At 32.6% G+C, this 21513-nt stretch overlaps 1 protein-coding gene across 1 annotated transcript; it reads left to right on the top strand.

The window, feature by feature from the left end:
- Positions 1-927: 927 nt before the first annotated feature.
- Positions 928-20154, top strand: LOC120588158 (UDP-glucuronosyltransferase 2B31-like). Its single transcript, XM_039845361.1, has 6 exons — positions 928-1687; positions 2750-2898; positions 13172-13303; positions 15088-15175; positions 16037-16256; positions 19499-20154. The coding sequence occupies exons 1-6, from the start codon at positions 964-966 to the stop codon at positions 19776-19778; spliced, it is 1593 nt and encodes a 530-aa protein (XP_039701295.1). The 5' UTR covers positions 928-963; the 3' UTR covers positions 19779-20154.
- The last annotated feature ends 1359 nt before the right edge of the window (positions 20155-21513 follow it).

Raw genomic sequence — 21513 nt, 5'->3', positions numbered from 1 at the left:
AGTGATTAAACAGAGTTATCATATGATGAAGTAGTTCTACTTCTAGGTATATACCCAAGAGAAAGGAAAGTATGTTCACTCACAATTTGCACATGAATGTTAAAAAAAAAAACATTATTCATAATAGCCAAAAATTTAGGGAAAACTGTCTATCAAATGATGTATGAATAAACAAAATGTGGTATATTCGTATAATGCAATATTATATGGCAATAAAAAGGAATAAAGTTTGATATATGCTACGATATAAACGTCTCTTTAAAATATTATGCTAATTGAAAGAAACTAGTCATGAAAGACCACATATTCCATAATTCTATTTACAGGAAATGCTCTATTTCTATAGAGATACAAACTAGATTAATGATTGGATAGGGCTTGAGAAGTCAGAGGTTAGAGAGTTCCATATAAAGGGTAAATGTTTCTATTGGGGTATAAACATGCTCTTCATATGAGCATCACAGTGGCAGCACAATTCTGTGACAATACTATGAACCATTGATTTGTACATTTTAAACTCATCAATTGAATAGTGTGTGAATTATAGGTCAATAGTTTGTTGTTGTTGTTTTTTTTTAATAAAATATTTTAAGCCATTATCCAGGAAATTCCAAGTCAGTTGTATAAGAGCTTCATCTCTATTGCTTCAGGGAAAGATAACACAGGCACAGTCACCTCTCATTTCCTATAGTTCTGTCATGTGTCTATAATTACACAATACAGGGGTACTGCACATGAAAGGTCAACTCTTAGCTGAATGATAGCACTTACTGACTTTAAACATGTTTGTATAAAAAAAGAGGTCATCTATTTTGTTTTTTCTACTTGTCATAAAAAATACTCTGAGTGCTCATATATTTACTTGAAAGTCACATTTTAACTTTCTGATTGATTTCTCCTTGAATATAAGCATAAACTTTGAAAGAAATGGCAATTTGAAAAGAAGCTTTGCAATCCACCAGGATGTCTAAGAAATGGGTTTCAGTTCTTCTGCTGCTACAGCTGAGTTGTTATTTTAGCCCAAGGAGTTGTGGAAAGGTGCTGGTGTGGCCCACAGAATATAGCCATTGGATCAATATAAAGGTAATCCTGGATGAACTTGTCCAGAGAGGTCATGAAGTGGTTGTTCTGACATCTTCAATTTCCATTCTTATTAATCCCAACGAATCATCTGCTATTAAATTTGAGATTTATCCTACATCTTTTGAAAAAGATCATTTTTTGCATCTTTTAAAGAATACGCTCAATAAATGGATATATGATATGCCAAAAGAGACATTTTGGACATATCTTTTACAAATGCAAGAATTACTTAATGAATATTATGAGTCTCTTAGAAAGCTCTGTGAAGATATCGTTTTGAACAAGAAACTTATGACAAAACTACAAGAATCAAGGTTTGATGTCGTTCTTGCAGATGCCATTGGACCTTGTGGTGAGCTACTGGCTGAGATGCTTAAAATACCTTTAGTATACAGTCTCCGCTTCTCTTTTGGCTTTGCATTTGAAAAGCATATTGGACAACTTCCACTCCCTCCATCCTACGTACCCGTTACCATCTCACAATTAACAGATAAAATGACATTCATGGAGAGGGTAAAAAATATGTTATATGTGCTTTTTTATGACTTCTGGTTTCAACCACTTGATGAGAAGAAGTGGAATCAGTTTTACAGCAAAGTACTAGGTAGGTCATGTTTTTAGGTATTAGCATGAAGTTGTTACTTTCCTAGTGCCTTGGAAGGCAAGTCTGTATAAATATTAAATCAGAGAAATTTATCTTTTATAAGTGAAATGAAGTAAAATTATAAAATGATTCCTCAGTCTCATAAATATTATGGAAATGCTCAAATTATAGGATCATTGAGGAATTGTTTCCTCTTGTGTAGTTTAGTTTTATTTAAAAACTAAACTATTTTGCCATAGTACCTGAGGGATTCCTTCACATTAGAGAGATATAGTGACTTAATTCCAGACTCAAAAACCTATAATTTAAGCTTTCTATTTCACATTCCTTCACTAAGTACAACTAATCTGTTTAAAGACCTAAGATTTTGTCAAAGAGTGGATATATAAGCAATTAAAGTATATTTTATAAAAACTGTTCCTTTATTAAAGACAAAATGACCAAAATTAAGAGTGAGCACATATATTACCATACTTTATGAAAATTTTCCTGCTGTTATTTGCAAACATTTTTATTAATGTACAAATATTATTAAGCTGCTAACATGAACCAAATGCGATAATAACATAAGGAATTGAGCCACAGTCTCAAAATCTAATAGTTTATTTTGAAAATCTAGGATCAAGAGAATAGCTTGCTAAATTATGGAATTTAGACTAAGTACTCTAGAGAAAACTATTTCCACGGTTATGGTAGCGTTAATTGATTGAGGAGTTGAAATCTTTGTTTACATTTGCATCTGTTAGTTTTATAGCTTAGAGAGTAAACAAATGCATGTTTAATTCTAGAATGTATTAATTTGAATCATTTTTTATGATTACAAATGTACTGATGTGATTTTAGAAAGACTTACGTTTTGTCATATGTATGTTGTTTATATATATGAAATATATATATATATGTATATACCATGTACATTGAATAGTATATTGTATTATCAAACAGACACTTTAAACATCTTTGACTACATTATTGCATTATTCCTTTCAGAAAATTATCTGGTAAATACTTATTACAACATTCTCATTTTCTCTGCCTTTTATTTGTTTCCTTTCCCTTCAGGAAGACCCACTACATTGTATGAAACAATGAAGAAAGCTGAAATGTGGCTCATTCGAACTAATTGGGATGTGGAATATCCACACCCATTCTTGCCACATTTTGAATATGTTGGAGGACTTCATTGCAAACCTGCTAAACCCCTGCCTAAGGTAAACCTATTCATGGTTGTTTTGCTTTGTTTACTTTGCATTTTCAATAGGAATAATTCTGTGTTATTCATTTAGAATGTCTGGTCACAATGATAGAGAGGTGAGAATCTGGGTAAAGGGCCTGCCAATTAGATAATCATATATTTCTATCTATTACAAGAACCCAAATTTCATTATCATTACAGAATAAAGTGTTATACTTGGGAGACTTTGGAAATAGCATCAGTTAAATTAAGGCCTTTATTATTCAATGCATAAGAATGTATTAGCAATTAATCCAAAGAATAATTTTTAAGTAACTAGCACATTTCAGGGTATCCAGAGAAGCAGAATAGACATAGTTTTGGCCCACACACCAGATGTTCTACTTGGAAAGTTAGAATATAAGCAAGTGATAAAAACCATGTGAAAAAATATTACAGTAAAGGAAAAACATAATGCTACTATACTGCTAGAGAACATCCCATGGGAGTGAATCATAATACCTCAGGAGTGATGACTCAATCAGGCATAAGTAAGCATAAACATCTTTGTTTTTGTCCCTCTTCAACAACAAAAATTTGGCATCTATCCATGAACAAAAGTACCTCTGTGAAAGTTTGGGAATCCAGTATCATATGCCAAGGGACCCAGAAAAAGTCTTTCCCACCTATGCACTAGGTAATAGGCAGAAAGACTCCAGTACTGGTTGTGATACCTACAGGAGATTATTAATTGATTCTAGCCCCTCATGGCTTCAGTCTAGGAGCACCTACAGTACTATGACTTGGGCAGTCACCTATGGATCAGAGAGCCTTTGTGGAGGTCCAGGTTTCCAAAGAAGTGTGAATGCATTCGTGTGGGTAAGATGAAAGCTTGACTTTGCCAGCATCACGCTTCCTCTAAGGCAGCACCGTTTAGGGCTAAAAGACCTGATTTCTCCTGCAGGAGAAAGTGAGAGCCAGCGAGGAGTTGCCCAGCTTCCCCAGCTATACAGGATGCTTCTAAAGGGCTCATTCTCTCACACAGCATTCAATTACTAAATTAAGAGCTCAGTGACTGGTGGAAGGGGGCAGATTAAAAGAGTGGCATATAAGATTCCCAGGAGGGGCATTAAAGTGACATGGTTTTTCCCGACTGCATTCTGGACTCCATGAAGAAACCTGACAACAAACCATGAAGAAAACTTCTCCTGCAGATCTTCCCAACTGGCCTGTGTGCACCAACAGTGCACTGTGTTTCAAACCCACACTTCTTTCCCCCTGCTGCCAGCTCTCTGTACACGCCGCCAAGGACAGCAGAAAGAGCAAGATTTGATAGAAGTCTAGGGAGCATGAGTAGAAAGCAGGCAAGTGTTTGCTGGCGGGGAACTTGAGCTGTAGCACCACCTTCAGGAAAACAAAAAGGAGGCTATCAGCATATAGCCTGGTGTTCTGTAGGATGTAGAAAAGACATACAGGCTAAAGAATTCTGTAAGAAGGAGTAAGAAGCATGGAACAGATATGTTCGTACAAGGTCTGAGAAAGCCTTATCTATAGCAGAACTGACAAAAGGCATTTCAACCCTGAAAGTAGTAGAGATTGAAGTAGGTGACTGCTCATTCAAATGCAAAAAAAGCAACACAAAATTCCAAAGAACATGAAAATGCAAGAAAATGTGAAATCAGCAAATGTTACAACAATCCTCTAGTAACCTAATACAGATGCATTTACCTGATTAAAAAAAAAGAGATGATTTACCTGATTTAAAAAAAAAAATCAAAATAGCTGTTTTAAGGAAATTCAGTGATCTACAAGAATCCTTGTGCGATGTTGGTAGGAGTGTAAATTTGGTGCAGCTATTATGGAAATCAGTATGAAGGTTTCTCAAGAAATTAAAAATAGAGCTACCATATGATCCAGTAAACTCACTTTTGGGTGTCTATCCAAAGGTAAGAAAAACAGGATATCAAAAATATATACACAATACCATGTTTATTGCAGCATTATTCACAATTGCCAATAAGTGGAAACAATTTGTCTGTCAACAGATGAATGGATAAAGAAGATGTGAAATACACCACACACACACATACACACACATACACACACATACACACACACGAGAATATTATTCAACAATGAGAAAGAAGAGAATTTTGCCATTTGGGACAACATAGATGGACCTTTACAGTATTATGCTAAGTGAGATAAGTCACACTGAAAGACAAATAATATATGATATCACTTATATGTGGAAACTAAAAAAGGCAAACTCATAGAAACAGAGGGTAGAATGGTGGTTACCATGGTCTTGTAAAAAGGGTTGAGGTGATTAAGAAAATGTTAGTCAAAGAGTACAAACTTGCAATGTGAAATGATTAAGTTCTAGAGATAAAATGCACAGCCTAGTGATTATAGTCAACAATATTATATACTTGAAAGTTTCTAGAGACTAGATCTTAAATGTTCTCATAACACACACATATATATATGAAAAAGATAATTATATGGCCTATGGGAGGTGTTTGCTAATGCTAATAATTTTGCTGCAATATATAAATAAATCAACTCAGTACAAACACCTTAAACTTAAAAAAATGTTATATGCCAATTATATCTCAATTTTGTTAAAGAAAAAAAGCATGAAATGGTTAGGATAAGAAAGTAAAAATTTTTTAGAAGGTTAAGTCATTATGTTCTAGCGAGAAAGAAAAAAAAGACAATTTAAAACAAAAGGACCAGTCGGGATGGGGGAGACGAATATGAGGTTTGGACTGATATTCATGAAACTTTTGGCTCTTAACATATTTATTTTGCGGGGGGCGGCGGGGGGGGGGACGTTGGGTGAGGGTTGGTGTAGAAAGTACATTGAGCAATCAGGAATTTTTCTAGTACAGAAAGTAATAAAATTTGAAACCTGACAAGGATCAGGGGCCACAAGTCAAAATATTTCTGAAACAATTCCAGGTGAACATGACTTCACCAGGAACTTTATATAGTTTGAACTAAGCTGCTCAAGAGGGTGACCAGATCTTTGCTATAGAAAGCCCAGCTATAACTCACTGTGGAGCTGGTGCTCCCTGGGGGACTCGGTGAGGTGATGATGAGGGCCCCTCAGAGCCAGATATACATAGCACATTCTACTAGGACATCCATTTTGTAATATAATTTTACAGCGAAAGGTGGCACATATAAACAAATCAGAAATATGGTCACTCAAGTAACTATATAAGTACATTTCTGGATTATAAATAAGAATCTTGGGGCTAGTTCATAGAAATTCAAGACATTAATACCAGATTCACTAGTTACATTGATTCACCAGCCTATAAAAAGAGACTTAAGGAGAGGGATCTAAGATGTTGGCATGAGATCCTGAATTCACACCTTCCCATGAACACATCGACTATACACCTACATGTAGAGCAATTTCTCCTTCTGCACAACAAATAAGATAGAGAGGGACTGCACAGAAAAGGTTGGGGAACCACAAGAACTCTCCAGACTCTGTGAGAATTCTTTGAGACTGGAGGTGCCAATGAGCCCCATTTTGTATGTTCCCTCTGCACATAGACAACATGGGCGGGAATATGGTTCAAGTGCTCTAGTCAACCTCCAAGGCCACCACAGCATGCCCTAGGCCACCTGCCCCATACCTACTCCAGGCTCTGGCAGCCAAGCTGCCATTGCATCACTGTAGCCACGTGCCCCTGGCTGCTCCAAACCTCACCAGCCAAGGTGTCCCTGGAGCTGTGCACTCTGGGAAACCTGGCCCATGTCTGCCCCAACTCTGACTAGCCTACCTGCTAGGGCACCCCTAGTGCCTCGAGCAACCACTTTGGCTCTAACCAGCCTGCCAAAGCTACCCAGAACATGTAGCCTTCACAGAGGTTGTTCCTATTTAAGGCCACTCTACCAAGTTTAGGAGAGGTTACTGTTTCACCTAATTTATAGAAACAAATTCAGAAAGTGAAACAAATGAAGAGACAAAGGAGTGTGTTCCAAATGAAAGTGCAAATAAAACCCCGGGTGAGTGTAGGGGGGTAAATGCTAAAGAAACAAAGATAAGTAATTTGCCTGATAAAATATTCAGTATAATGGTCATAAGAATGTTCACTAAATGTGACAGAAGAATAGAGGAATACAGTGAAAACATTAACAAAGAGTTAGAAAATACAAAAGAAAAAAGAAAAAAAGAACCAATCAGAACTGAAGAATACAATAACTGAGGTAAAATATATATATATAAATATATAAATATATAAATATATATATAGATATATATATAGATATATATATATAGATAGATATATCTATATATATATAGATATATATATATATTATATCTATATATATATACTGAAGGGAGTCTACAGCAGATTAAATAATAGGGAAGAATAGATTAGTGACTTGGAAGAAAAAATAGTAAAAATCACAAAATCAGAACAGAAGAAAAATAAAGAATTTTAGAAAACGAGAATAGTTTAAGAGATCTCTGGAACATCAGATGAACTAACGTTTGCATTACAGGAGTCCCAGAAGTAAAAAAGAGTGAGAAAAGGGCAAAACCTATTTGAGGATATAATGGCTGGAAATTTTCCTAACCTGAGGAAGGAAACAGATATCTAGGTCTAAGAAGATCAGAGAGTTCCAAACAAGATGAACTGAAAGATCCACACCAAGATATATTATAATTAAAAGAGCAAAAAATAAAGATAAAGAGAGAATCTTGAAGGCAGCAAGGGGAAAACAACTAGTCACATACAAGGACAACATCATAAAGCTATCGGCTAATTTCTCAGAAGAAATGTTACAGGCCAGAAGGTAATACAGAATATATTTAAAGTGCTAAAAGGATAGAACCTACAACCTAGAATACTCTATCAGGCAAGGTTCATTCAGAACTGAAGGAGAGATAATTTTCCAAACAAGCAAAATTAAAGGAGTTCATTACCAATAAACCAGCTTTACAAGAAATATTAAAAGGACTTCTTTCAGCAGAACAGAAAGGCCATAACCAGAAATAATAAAATATATAAAATTTTAAAATCTCATTGGTAAATCAAATATATAATAAACACAATGGATAAGCTATTTAAAAAGATAGTATGAAGGTTTAAAAGACAAAGGTAGCAAATTAACTACAACTATGATAAGTATTTAGAGGATACACAACAACAAAAAATGTAAATATGATGCCAAAAACATAAAACATGGAGAGGTGAGTATAAATGCAGCTCTTCTGAATGCCTTCTAACATAAATGTATAACAGCTTAAAATAAAATATTATAGATATAGATTGATACATGTGAACCCTGGTAACCACAAACCACAACCTACAAAAAATACCTACAACATAAAGAGAAAGAAACAAACAAACAAACAAAAAACATTAAACAAAACCAGAAAACCTAGAGGAGAGATAAAAAAGAAAAGGAATAAAGAGCTAGAAAAAAACAACCAAAAAAACAATTAATAAAATGGCAATAGGTAATTCTTATCAATAATTACTTTAAATAAAAATGGACTAACTACTCTAATAAAAAGACAGAGTGTGACTAAATGGATAAAAAAAAATTTTTTTTAATTAAATTAAAAAAAAAAGACCTATCTATATGCTGCCTATCTATATCACCTCAGATCAAAAGACACACACAGACCTATCTATATGCTGCCTATCTATATCACCTCAGATCAAAAGACACACACAGACCTATCTATATCACCTCAGATCAAAAGACACACACAGACTGAGAGTGAAGGGCTGGAGAAAGATGTACCATGCAAATAAAAATGAGATAGCAATACTCATATCAGACAAAATAGACTTTAAAACAAAGACTGTAAAAAAAGACAAAGAAGGCTATTACTTAATGATAAAGGGGTCAATGCAAGAAGAGGATATAACATTTGTAAATATCTATATACTCAATATAGGATCACCTAAATATATAAAGCAAATATTAACAGACATAAAGGGAGAAGTTGACAGTTTACAATAATAGTAGAGGACTCTTAACACCCAACTTACATCAAAGGATAGATTATCCAGACAGAAAAATCAATAAGGAAACAATGGCCTTAAACATCACTTTAACCAGATGCGTTAGAACATTTTATCCAAAAATTGAAGCGTATATATTCTTTTCAAAGGCACATGAAACGTTCTTTAGAATAGATCACATGTTAGGTCACGAAACAAGTCTCAATAAATTCAAGAAGATTTAAACGCTATCAAGCATATTTTCTGACAGCAACGGTATGATATTAGAAATTAATTATAAGAAAATAACTAAAACACCCAAGTATGTGGAAACTAAACAAGATTCTACTAAACAATGAATAAGTCAAATTGGAAATCAAACAGAACTACAAAAAACTACATGGAGACAAATGAAAATAAAAACACAACTTTCCAAAATTTATGTAATGCAGCAATAGCAGTTCTAAGAGGGAAATTCATAGTAATACAGGCCTACTTAAAATAAATAAATAAATTAATTAATTAATTAATTAATCCCAAATAAATAATCTAACTTTACACCTAAAAAGAAAAGAAAAATAAATAAAAGCCCCAATAAGTGGGAAAAAAGAAATAATAAAGATCAGAGTGAAAATAGAGACTAAAACAAAACAAAACAAAAAGACCAATGAAAATAAGAGTTGCTTTTGAAAAGATAAACAAAATTAATAAACCTTTAGCCAGACTCATTGAGAAAAAAAAAAAGAAAACCCAAATAAATAAAATTATAAATAACAGAACAGAAGTTATAACCAACATTATAGGAACACAAAGGATCATAAAAGAATATTATAAACAATTTTATGCCAACAAAGCAGATAACCTAAAAGAAATAAATTTCGAGAAACATACAACCTTCCAAGACTAAACCAGGAAGAAACAAAAATCTAAACAGGTCAATTCCTAGCAAAAAAAAAAAATGAAGCAGTAATGAACTCCCAACAAACAAAAGTCCAAGACCAGATGATTTTATGGGTTTATTTTATTAATACTTAATTCTACCAAACAATTAATACCTATCCTTCTCAAAATATTTTTTTAAAAATTGAAGAGGAAATAACACTCGTTTTATGAAGCCAGCCAGCATTACCCTGACAGAAAAATCAAAGACACTATAAAAACAGAAAATTACAAGTCAATATCCCTGCTGAACATAGATTCAAATATTCTCAACAAAAAATTAGCATTAGAAGTTCGATAGGGATTACATTGAATCTGTGGATTGTTTTGGGCAGTGTAGACATTTTAACAAAGTTAATCCTTCAAATCCATGGACACAGTATATCTTTCCATTTATTTGTGAGACTTAAATGTAAGACCAGAAATCATAAAACTCCCAGAAGAAAACACAGGCAATAAACTTTTGACACTGCTCTTAGTGATTTTATTTTGGATATGTCTCCTTGGGCAAAGGCAACAAAATCAAAAATAAGTAAATGAACTACATTAAAGTAAAAAGCTCCTGCTCAGTGAAGAAAAAAATCAACAAAATGAAAAACAATCTACTGAATGGGAGAAGTTGTATGCAAATGATATTTCCCATAAAGGGTTAATATGCAAAATATATATGGAACTCATACAACCCAACATAAAGAAAAAGACAATCTGATTAAAAAGTGGGCAAAGGATCTAAAGAGACATTTCTCCAAAGACATACAGATGGCCAACAGACATATGAAAAGATGCTCAGCATCACTAAGTATCAGGGAAATGCAACTTAAAACCACAATGAGATAGCACCTCACTCCTGTCAGAATGGCTATTATCAAAAAGTTAGCAAATAAAAAGTGTTGGCAAGAATGTGGAGTAAAAGGCATCTGATCTCAGAAGCTAAGTGTCGGGCCTGGTTAATGCTTGAATGGAAGACCACCTAGGAAGACTGGGTGCTGTAGGTGTTAAAAAAATAATAATAATAATATTTTTTTAAAAAAAGGAACGTGGAGTAAAGGGAACTCTTGTGTACTGTGGCAGAATTGTAAATTGGTGCAGCCACCATGGAAAACAGAATGGAGGCTCCTCGAAAAATTAAGAACAGAACTACCTAGCAATTTTACTTCTAGGTACTTACTAGAAAAAAAACAGAACCACTCATTCAGAAAGATATATGCACCCTAATGTCCACTGCAACATTGTTTACAATAGCTAAGAGATGGAAGCAACTTAGGTTTCCATTGATAGAAAAATGAATAAAATAGATGTGATATACATATGTGTGTGTATATACATATATATATACACACACACGCACACACATACACACACATATATATATACATATACAATGGATTACAAAAAAAAATGATATCTTGCCAAATGCAATAATATAAATGAACCTAGGGGGTATTATGCTATGTTAAATAAATCAAACAGAAAAAGAAAAATATCATATGATTTCATTTATTTGTATAATCTAAAACGACAACAATAACAACAAAGCTGAACAGACTCATAAATACAAAAAGCAAAATAATGGTTGCCAGAGAAGAGAGGGAGGGGAAATGGAGGAAAAAAGTGAAGAGAAATAAGAGGAACAAACTTCTAGTCATAAATAAGTCATGTGAATGTAATATACAGCATACAGAATATAGTTAAAAACCCACCTTTGTTTAGTGACATGATTCATCATGGTTATCACATGATAATGTGATAAATAAATGTCAAATCACTATGTTGTACATTGAACACCTGAAATTAATATAATGTAGTATACCAACTATACTTTAATAAATTTTTTAAGTGATTTAGGGGAGAGCTTGGGAAACTCTGACAAAGGTTAAGGTAAGGTATAAGTTATTATAGAGCTGAGAAAAGAAAGATATAAAGTCATCCTAATCATAATAAACTTTTTCTTATTACTCATAGTCAAAGAAATAAAATACTAATGACTAAACTAAAATAATTCTCCAGAAAACCTGCTGGAAATAAATACATTTAGTAGAACTATAACAATAAAAAATTTATGATGAGTTAAGATCCTGACATGCAGCCTCATTCCAAGAATATTGGCCATTAATAACATTATAAATGAAGAGTCTGGATATAATATTGTCTAAGAGCATTTCCTGTTCAACACTGTGAACTGGCTCTACTCCTTTCTTGCTTATACACAAACACACACATATACACACACATTTGCATGAATATACATAATAGAGAAATTCAAGCTCATATGAATCATATACTCCAAAGGAACTGAGAGATTCGGTCTGTTAAAAATAGTCACCGATAAAAACAAAATAGAGTTTCCTCAAAAAATTAAAAACAGAATTACCATTTGGTTCAGCCATTCCACTTCTGGGTATATATCCACAACAATGACATTAGGATCCTGGGGAAATATTTTCACATCTATCTTCGTAGTAATACTATTTACAAGAGCCAAAAGATGGAAGCAACTCAAGGGCACATGACTGGATGAATCAATAAACAAAATATGATGTTTACACACCATGCAATATTGTGTGTTATGTACTTGTGAGTCACCTCCAACTCCTGACAACCTTATGAATGATGTTCACAAAGTCCTAGCCGCAGCAGCCCTACTCAGCTCCTTTCGACTCAAGCCTGTGGTTTCTTTTATGCAGTCAACCCATGTCATATTTGATCTTTCTCTTTCCTGCCGCCTTCTTTTTTTCTCAGCATTAATGTCTTTTCCAAAGCCCCCTGCTTCCTCATGATGTGCCTGAAGAATGAGAGCACCAATTTTGTCATTTTTGCCTCCAGCAGTATTTCAGGCTTCATTTGCTCTAGGAAGTACTTGTTTGTCTTTCTGGCAATTCAGGATATTTGTAGAGGACTATTACTCAGCCTTAAAACTGAAAGAAATTCTAACACATGCTATATCATAGCTGAATCTTAAGGACACTTTGTTAAGTGAAATAGGTCACTCACAAAAAGACAAATACTGTATGATTCCCCTTATGTAAGGTATGGAGACTAGTTAAATTCATAGAAACAGAAAGTAAAATGATAGTTGTAAGGGACTAGTAAATGGGGGAAATGGAAAGTTACAGTATAATAAATACTGCTCCAATTTGCAAGGTGGAAAAGTTCTGGATACAGATTGCATAATAATGAAAATATATATACTACTGAAATGTAAACTTAAGAATGGTTATGATGGTGAACTTTATGTCATGTGTATTTTACCACAATTTAAAAAAAATAGACACTACACCAATCATCCCTGATAATACTTGGTTTTCTCTCTAGTTTGTAGCAATCCTTTTAATAGTATTTACTGTGCTGTTGTTACTTTTTTTGTGATGGAACAAATTCTTTTTTTCACAGGAAATGGAAGAATTCGCACAGAGCTCTGAAGAAAATGGTATTGTAGTGTTTACTCTGGGGTCAATGGTCGATAACATAACAGAAGAAAGAGCTAATATGATTGCATCAGCCCTTGCCCAGATTCCACAAAAGGTTAGAGAAGGTGCTTTAGAGTACAATACTATTTAATGAGCGTATTAAACTATGTAAAGGATTTGTTACAGAAATTTCCTGCATGAAAGCTTAACTATTATGATAGTTCCAATTTATCTCAAATATCAATTTAAAAACCAAAATATACATGTCGGGTGCTAAAGTAATGCAGAGGGTGTTTTCGATCGACAGTAACTTTGGTATCAAAATTGCGAGCACAGAGAAGTGCATTTAAGAGATACAGTGTGAAGTTTGATATTACAATGTTATTGTAGGCAGGTATAGATATTACCAAATTCTGTCCAGTCATTTGCTCCCTTTCCTTGCAGGACTCCTGAGGGAATTGTAGACACTAGAAGTTCTCATGCAGTTTAGACTTAATAGGTAATCCAGGCCTCTTACTTCCCCCTGAATTTTGAAATAGGCCTATACCATGTGTTATTCAGAGAAAGGATGTCCAGAGCTTTTCAAGCCGCATCCAGGTACCCAAGCTAGCCATGATGATTTAGAGAAAGAGAAAAACTCTGGAGGGCTGGGTTCTGCCAAAGTCTGAAGCAAGAAAGCACAAAAGAAAGGGTGAAGGTGGGTTCAGTTTTATAAAATATGGCCCCTCAATAACTGTCCTCTGACCCATCAGAATAATAAGTGTCCTTGACTGAAGCAGGAGAAGGGAATATAAAAAAGAGTCAATCAGAAACAAGCCTAGCATGGGACAGTTTCAGATATCTCATTCTCCATAAATTATGATAGTAAATTATTTCTAATATATAAAATACACTTGCAGTTTGGGTATTTTTGAACCACTTGTTAATTTCTTAACTGACGGAGCTTTCTCCTATCAGCTATGCCAGTTTGCTGAAACCCTGAAATCACTTTACCATTGACATAGCAAATAGATGTTAACCATTAATAAACTAGATCCAGCTTGTGAAAATTGTTTAGGAATTCCAAAATCTAGATCTAATTATGGTTCTGGGCTTGGAAAAGCTTTGGCCATTGATGATTAATTAACTATATTAATCAATGCTGTCAATGCATTGTCAACTATCAGTTGAATAAAATTTAGCATCATCATAATATTTGAACTTTTTCAATAGCTATACTTTTATTTATGAAGTGCCAATGGGCTCTTCTCTTCTACATTTTAAGAATTTTCAAACCTAGCTATAGTGATAATACCGGATTCATGTAAAAATGAATCACGTAAAAACTAAAAGAAGTTAAACATACTTATAAAGCAGAAATTATTATTATGAATAAACTATTAAATATCAGAATAATTTAATTCTCACAAATAGCTGATTGCATTGATTTTGCAAGTCAAAAATGTAAAACTCTAATAAAATAAATTATGGAATTAGTGGATATAAGTACACAACAGAATAACATGAAATCTGGAAGATGGGAGCTAGTGTAATAAATAGTTAAAACAAAATAAATGTGCAGATTATTACTAATTTGCTACTGTTTTACGCACTAAAATTATATGACTATCTAAATATTTTCCATGTTTGAATTGGTCATTGATAATCTAATTTGTCTAACCCTTAAGTGTGAAACATCATGATTGCATTCATACCAGATTGAATATAAAAATAAGTACACGTAATACGAGTATACTTCTTATATCAGTGTTTTATTGATTCTTATCATCTAACAGCTCTTGTCCTCATTTCCTTATTTATAATATGTAAGGGGTTTAATTAGATGCCTCTTAATCTATTAGAATCTAACATGCTATAATTTTGTAATATGACTAATAAGTTATTTTCTTACCCTAACAGGTTATATGGAGATTTGATGGCAAAAAACCAGACACCTTAGGGCCAAATACTCGTCTCTATAAATGGATTCCCCAGAATGATCTTCTTGGTGAGACTCTGGAAAACACTGAAATGAAAGTTAATCTGACAAGAGTGATAAACAGTTCACGAGGAAAAAAAATTATTGAACATTTCTTATTAAAAACCTCAAAGATAAAAATTAACTTCCTTATATATATTTTCCAGGCCTAGAGGAAAAGAATAAGATAAAATGGATGGCATTTTTGTACAATCCCATTCCTTATAGCCAGAAACAAAATATCTTTATTTCATATGTAATTACCTCTCACAGAGACTATTCTAACACTTTCTGGATTGTCACTCTGTCTCTTAATTCTCTCCTTATTTCAGTCCTTTCACTCAGCCTGGGAGTGTATCAGGGGTCACTGAAAAATAACATCTCCTCTTTTATTACTAGTGCCCTCTATTTTCTAGAGAAAAAAAATCCCTGATCTTTTTCATTAAGTGATAATACATTTTATGATAGAGTATAGCCTATCCTTTCTCTGATTCCTTGTCACCAACGTCATACTTCCTGCTGCCTTAACAGACTACTTATCAGACTCAGAGACTTCAGTATTTCACTAAGAAAATATATTCTAACATGCCCACCAGTTTTTTTGCATACATTTTTTTTTAATCCAAATTTTCTCTTTCATTTGTCCATTGGCAACTTGTATTCATTTTTCAAGTCACAAGAAACACACCAATCTTCTATGAAGCCTTCACTATCTCTCCAACAGACTTATTGCCTCTTTCTTTGAGTTCTGAAAGACATTTTAATGCAGTCTGACGTGTATACTCATCTGTTATCTAAATACACTGTCTATTTCAGTACCTTATATTGCCCTACACTCATTTCATTCTAAGATTTATAATTAATAATTTGCTGAAATTCACCCAATCCTAGGTCATCCAAAAACCAAAGCCTTTATAACTCATGGTGGAGCCAATGGCATCTATGAGGCGATCTACCATGGAATCCCCATGATTGGCATTCCTTTGTTTGCGGATCAAGCTGATAATGTCAGTCACATGCAGGCCAAAGGAACAGCTGTCATAGTGGACTTTAACACAATATCTACTACCAATTTGCTCAAGGCATTGAAGACAGTCATTTATGACCCCTCGTGAGTATTACAATTTTTTCATAGGTTCTCTTGTTAACAGTAAGTGTGACTTTCATCCTATTTTTAGAAGCTAATTTTGAAATTAATATGATTTAACCCATCTTAACCCCATTTTTATTTTTAATCAAACATTTATTTCAAAGTTTCGTTTTAACATCATTGATTTAATAGGTAACCAATTAGTGCAATGATTTTCTACACATACACAAAAAATGTAAAGTTATGTAGGTAATTGTAAAAAAGAAAAACACATTCAAAAAATACAATAGAATCATAGGAAAAAGAACTAGAAGAAATATCATAAATTAAATCAATTCGTGACCCAAAATTTCTGAAATTATCTTTTTGCACAAAATTGACTTTATCATTATTTTAACAATTTTGTAATAAAATATAATTTATATACCATAAAATTAACCTGTTTAAAAGTATAAAATTTAAATATATAGTATGTTTACAGAGCTATGAAACCATTATCATAATATAAATTTAGGACATTTTTATCACCCCGAAATGGAAATGTCATATGTCTTAGAATTCACTTCTCATTACACCCCCCCCACACACACACACACACTACACACACACACACAACTATTAATCAACTTTCTGTCTCTATGGATTAACCTTTCTGGGCATTGCATATAAATTAAATCATACAATATATGGTCTTTTGCAACTGGCTTAATTCATGTAGCATAATGTTTTGAGTTTCTTCCCTGTTGTAGATTTGTATTGCTAAATAATATTTTATGATATGAATGTAGCATGTTTTATTTATTCATCTATCAGTTCAGAGGCAGTTTAATTGTTTCTACATTTGGCTACTATGAATAATGCATTTTGTTTTTGTATAAACATATGTTTTCATTCATTTTAGGTAGATATCTACGAATGAATTCTGGGTCATATAGTAACTTTATGATGAACTTCCAAACTGATGTCTAAAGGGATTGAACCATTTCATACTCCTATCAGCTGTATATGAGGGCTCCACTTTGCACATCATTGTGAATACTTGTTATCATTGTCTTTTTTATTACAGGTATCTTAGCAGGTGTGAAGTAGTCTCTCCTTGTAGTGTTGATTAACATTTCTCTTATAGCCAAAGATGTCGAGCATCTATTCTTGTGTTTATTGGTCATTCATCTATCTTACTTGGAGAAATGTCTACTTCAATGCTTTGCCAATTTTTAATTGGGTTGTCTTCTCATTATTGGATTGTAAGAATTCTTTATATACTACAGATACAAATACTTTATCAGATATTTGATTTGCAAATATTTCCTCCATTCTAGTTGGCTGACTTTCACTCTTATTGGTGTCATTTTAAGCAGAAAATGTTTTAATTTTGATAAAATAAATCTTTAATAATTAAATTTTTCCATACTGCAAAGGAAAATAACATTATGAAATTTGTAGTGCCTACCTAGCACAGTGACTATCAATTAAGCATTTATTACTACTCTCAGCATTATTCTTATATTAAAAAGGAAACACCTAAGGAATACTTTAAAAATTTATTATCAGGAAGAAAACAATAGAACAATTGAATTAAAAAATACTTTTAAAGGAAGCAAGAAAGAATAAAGAAAGAAAGAAAAAGAAGGTTGGACAAGTATATAAATAGAACATTTTAAAAGACATTTCTCAATAATATAGGAAAAGATGAAAAATAATAGGTACAAAAAATATTTGTAGAATATATATGTAACTTTTAAATCTGTTTAAAATGTAACTTTTTATCTATGTATCTATCTATGTATAAATAAATATAGTCCACAAGCTACCTAGAAGCACCCCATTCCTAGACTCTTTCACTATTCCCTTTCCCACATATAAAATGATGGGAAAATATTTTTCAAGTGCATGTAAATTTATTAATGAAATTGACCATATATGCTATAGCATAAACCAAGATGCAATATTTGAAAATTTTCATATCATAAAGAGTAAATTGTCTGGACAGATTAGAATTAAGTTAGAAATCATTAAAAAAAAATAACTAAAAAAATCTCCAAATTTTGAAAATTAAGCAATACATTTCTAAATAATTCAGCATCAACCAAGAAATCATAATCATACATGCACCTTCTCATCAAATCCACTTCTAGGTATAAATGCAATAGAAATGCATAAATATGTAATCCAAAAAGCATATGTATAAAAGAATGTTTATAACAGTATTAATAGTAATAACCAAAAATTATTAACAATCTAAATGTCCATTAATTATTATATTAAGAGATAATTTGTGGTATTGTCATATGATGAAATACTATATAGTAAAGGAATTAACCAACAATTGCTACAGAAAAGACAAAAACAAATGAGCATATATGATATTACTCCAATATATAAATAAGAAAAATTAATTTATGGTATTAAAGGTCAGGATAGTAGTTAATTTGGGGAACAGAGTAGTGAAAGGGTCCAGGAATGGGATGCTTCTATGTAGTTTGTGGAATCTTTTATCAATATCTGGATAGTGGGTATACTGGTATTTTCGTATCATGATAATTTTCTTGCTAATTTTGAAATTTTGAGCTGACCACTTAGTATATATGCATTTTTCTTATGTATTTCATACATGAATTGAAGGTATATTTTACCAAATATATTTTATTTAGAAATTCTAGGAATCAAATGGTAAATATACATATATATATATAAGATAGAAGAGATTGCCAGGGGATCTGTCCATGTAAGGTCCTACAGGGCAAGGAATAGATTTGGGTCTTATTCTAAATATGATGAAAATCCAGATAGAAATTTTGAGCAGGTGAGTGTCATAATTTGATGTGTTTTTTTTTAATTATTCTGACTAGAGGACCAAAAATAAACAGTGGAGTTATGAAGAGAAGAGTAGAAGCATAGAGACAGTGAGGAAGCATGTCTCCTGCCATGACACAATTCCTCTTTAAAACTTTAAGAGCATTATACTAAATATTCATCTCCACCTTCCGACATATAGCATATTGAGTGACTCCTATCATTTCCTCTGCTTAAAAAGATTTTAACTTTCCCATCTTATCTTCCATCTTCACTTTTTAAATATTCGTCAATCGGCAAATTCCAATTTAGAAGTCAAACTTTCTTGAGACTCAAATAAAAATATACTACTACTTCTGTAATTCTAAGGCATGTATTTTAAATTATTAAAAAAAAAACTTTCATGGGTTTAAATTGCTTAGGAAAATTATCTTCCTTTCATTGTTGATATCTTTATGTTTCTCAATTAGCTATAAAGAGAATGCTATGAAATTATCAAGAATTCACCATGATCAGCCAATGAAACCTCTGGATCGAGCAGTCTTCTGGATCGAGTTTGTCATGCGCCACAAAGGAGCCAAACACCTGCGGCCAGCCTCCTATGACCTAAACTGGTTCCAGTACCACTCCTTGGATGTGATTGGGTTCCTGCTGGCCTGTGTGACAACTGCTGTATTTGTCATCACAAAATTTTGCCTGTTTTGTTGTCGTAAGTTTGCTAAAACAGGAAAGAAGGAAAAAAGGGCGTAGTTGTATATGAGTCCTGAAGCTGGTATGCCTCATAGATGGGACCCCTCTAGTTTATTCCAGCAAGAAGAAATTGTGATGTAAGGCTCTCTTCCTCCTGTGACACAACAATTTTTCACAATTTAGCTTCTCAGATCAAAATTTGTTTTCAAGTGATTTACTACCTGTTTGAGTTAGAAATATTTCATTCCAAAGAGAAAAAATGGGGGGAAATTAAAAATTACAAACTATATAGGTTTAGATTGAAATTTACCATTCTGATTTAAAGCAATACCAAAAAAAAAAGTTATTGAGTGTAAAATGTTTCACATATTGTGCACAGATGGACACAAAAACATTAAGAAGTCTACTCACAGCATCCATATTATTTTGTGGATATTCAGAATATTTTAATTTCATTTTGGTGCAGAATTTTGTAGCTTAACTGTTGCAAAGGAAACTATTCGATCATTAGAATTCTGCAGATAGATTCATCCTTCCATTTCATTTTGGGAGACCAGTAATGCCCCTTGGTTTTTACTGTGCATCCAGCCTCAGTATCACTTGTTACCTAAAGACACAGCAAGCCATTTGCCTTCATCCAGTTTAACTCATTTCTCAGTGGAGTGTTTGTTGAATTATAAATATAACAATTGTTACTTGCTTCCTATTATAAAATTGAGCTATTTGTGAGTCTTCGATTTCACAAACTAATTCTCTTTTTCTCATGATCTTTAAAAATATTCGTCTGGTTACTTTCAGTCTCATATTCAGCCTTTGATAATGGATGCAAATTCTCAATTGTATATTATGACAATAATAAAAAAAAACTGTATTCTAAAGGGACTTATTGAATTTTCATTCTTTCCAAACATATTTGAATATATATAAAGAAATATATATATTCTTTCAAAGCAAGACACAGCATCACTTAGCTACTTACAGATATGGTGCAAAATTCAATGTGTTTGTTAAACACAATTTAAAATAATTCTATATAACCATACTAGATCAGCATGTCTCATTCTTTTGTCTCTTTCTTCAGGAAACTATTGTCCCATTTCTCTCAGAACTCTTCTATATAAACACTAATTTTTTTGTTATTACAAAGAATAATATAATCATCATGTTCGTTAAACCTAGGCATACTATGACTGACATAATCAGAAACAATGAGAATGTGAAAATGACAAAAATATTATGGAAAATGGGTAAATTAAATCAAAAAAACTAAAGGCCCTCCTAAAAACTGCACACCAGCACAGCATTTTATGATCAAAATGGTCTAGAATAGGAAAAGTATTTACTGGCCTTTATTGGTCAAGAAGATCACTATCAAAGCCTTGCAACCAATATTGTCCAGACTAAGGCATGAAATCTATTTTAAAAACAAATTAAAACTTTGGTGCTTGGGGAATTACAGAAAAAAATTTACCACAGAATTTTTCATGCAACTTCTCTAGATATTGCCACATTTAAAAAGAAAAAATAGAACTAATATAATGTTATAGTATATAATATTATTAAATCACATATTTAGGTTTAAATAATTTACTTCAAATCTATCCTGCAACACAGGTAACAGAAAAAGTATTGGTATTCATTTTATAATGAAAACTGCTACAAATCCCCAAGAAAAAGTCAAACAGTCCAAACTCCATCTATGAAAATAGATGAAGAATATAAACTGGAAATTCCCAGAAGTAAAAAGGTCAATAACATAAAAAATGACAAAGGTCACTGGTGCTTTGGGAAATGA

Source organism: Pteropus medius, unplaced genomic scaffold (genome assembly GCF_902729225.1).
Source record: "Pteropus medius unplaced genomic scaffold, Ma_sr-lr_union100, whole genome shotgun sequence".
NCBI lineage: Eukaryota > Metazoa > Chordata > Mammalia > Chiroptera > Pteropodidae > Pteropus > Pteropus medius.
Note: the sequence above shows the minus strand (reverse complement) of the source record. Positions and strands in the feature narration are given on the sequence as shown.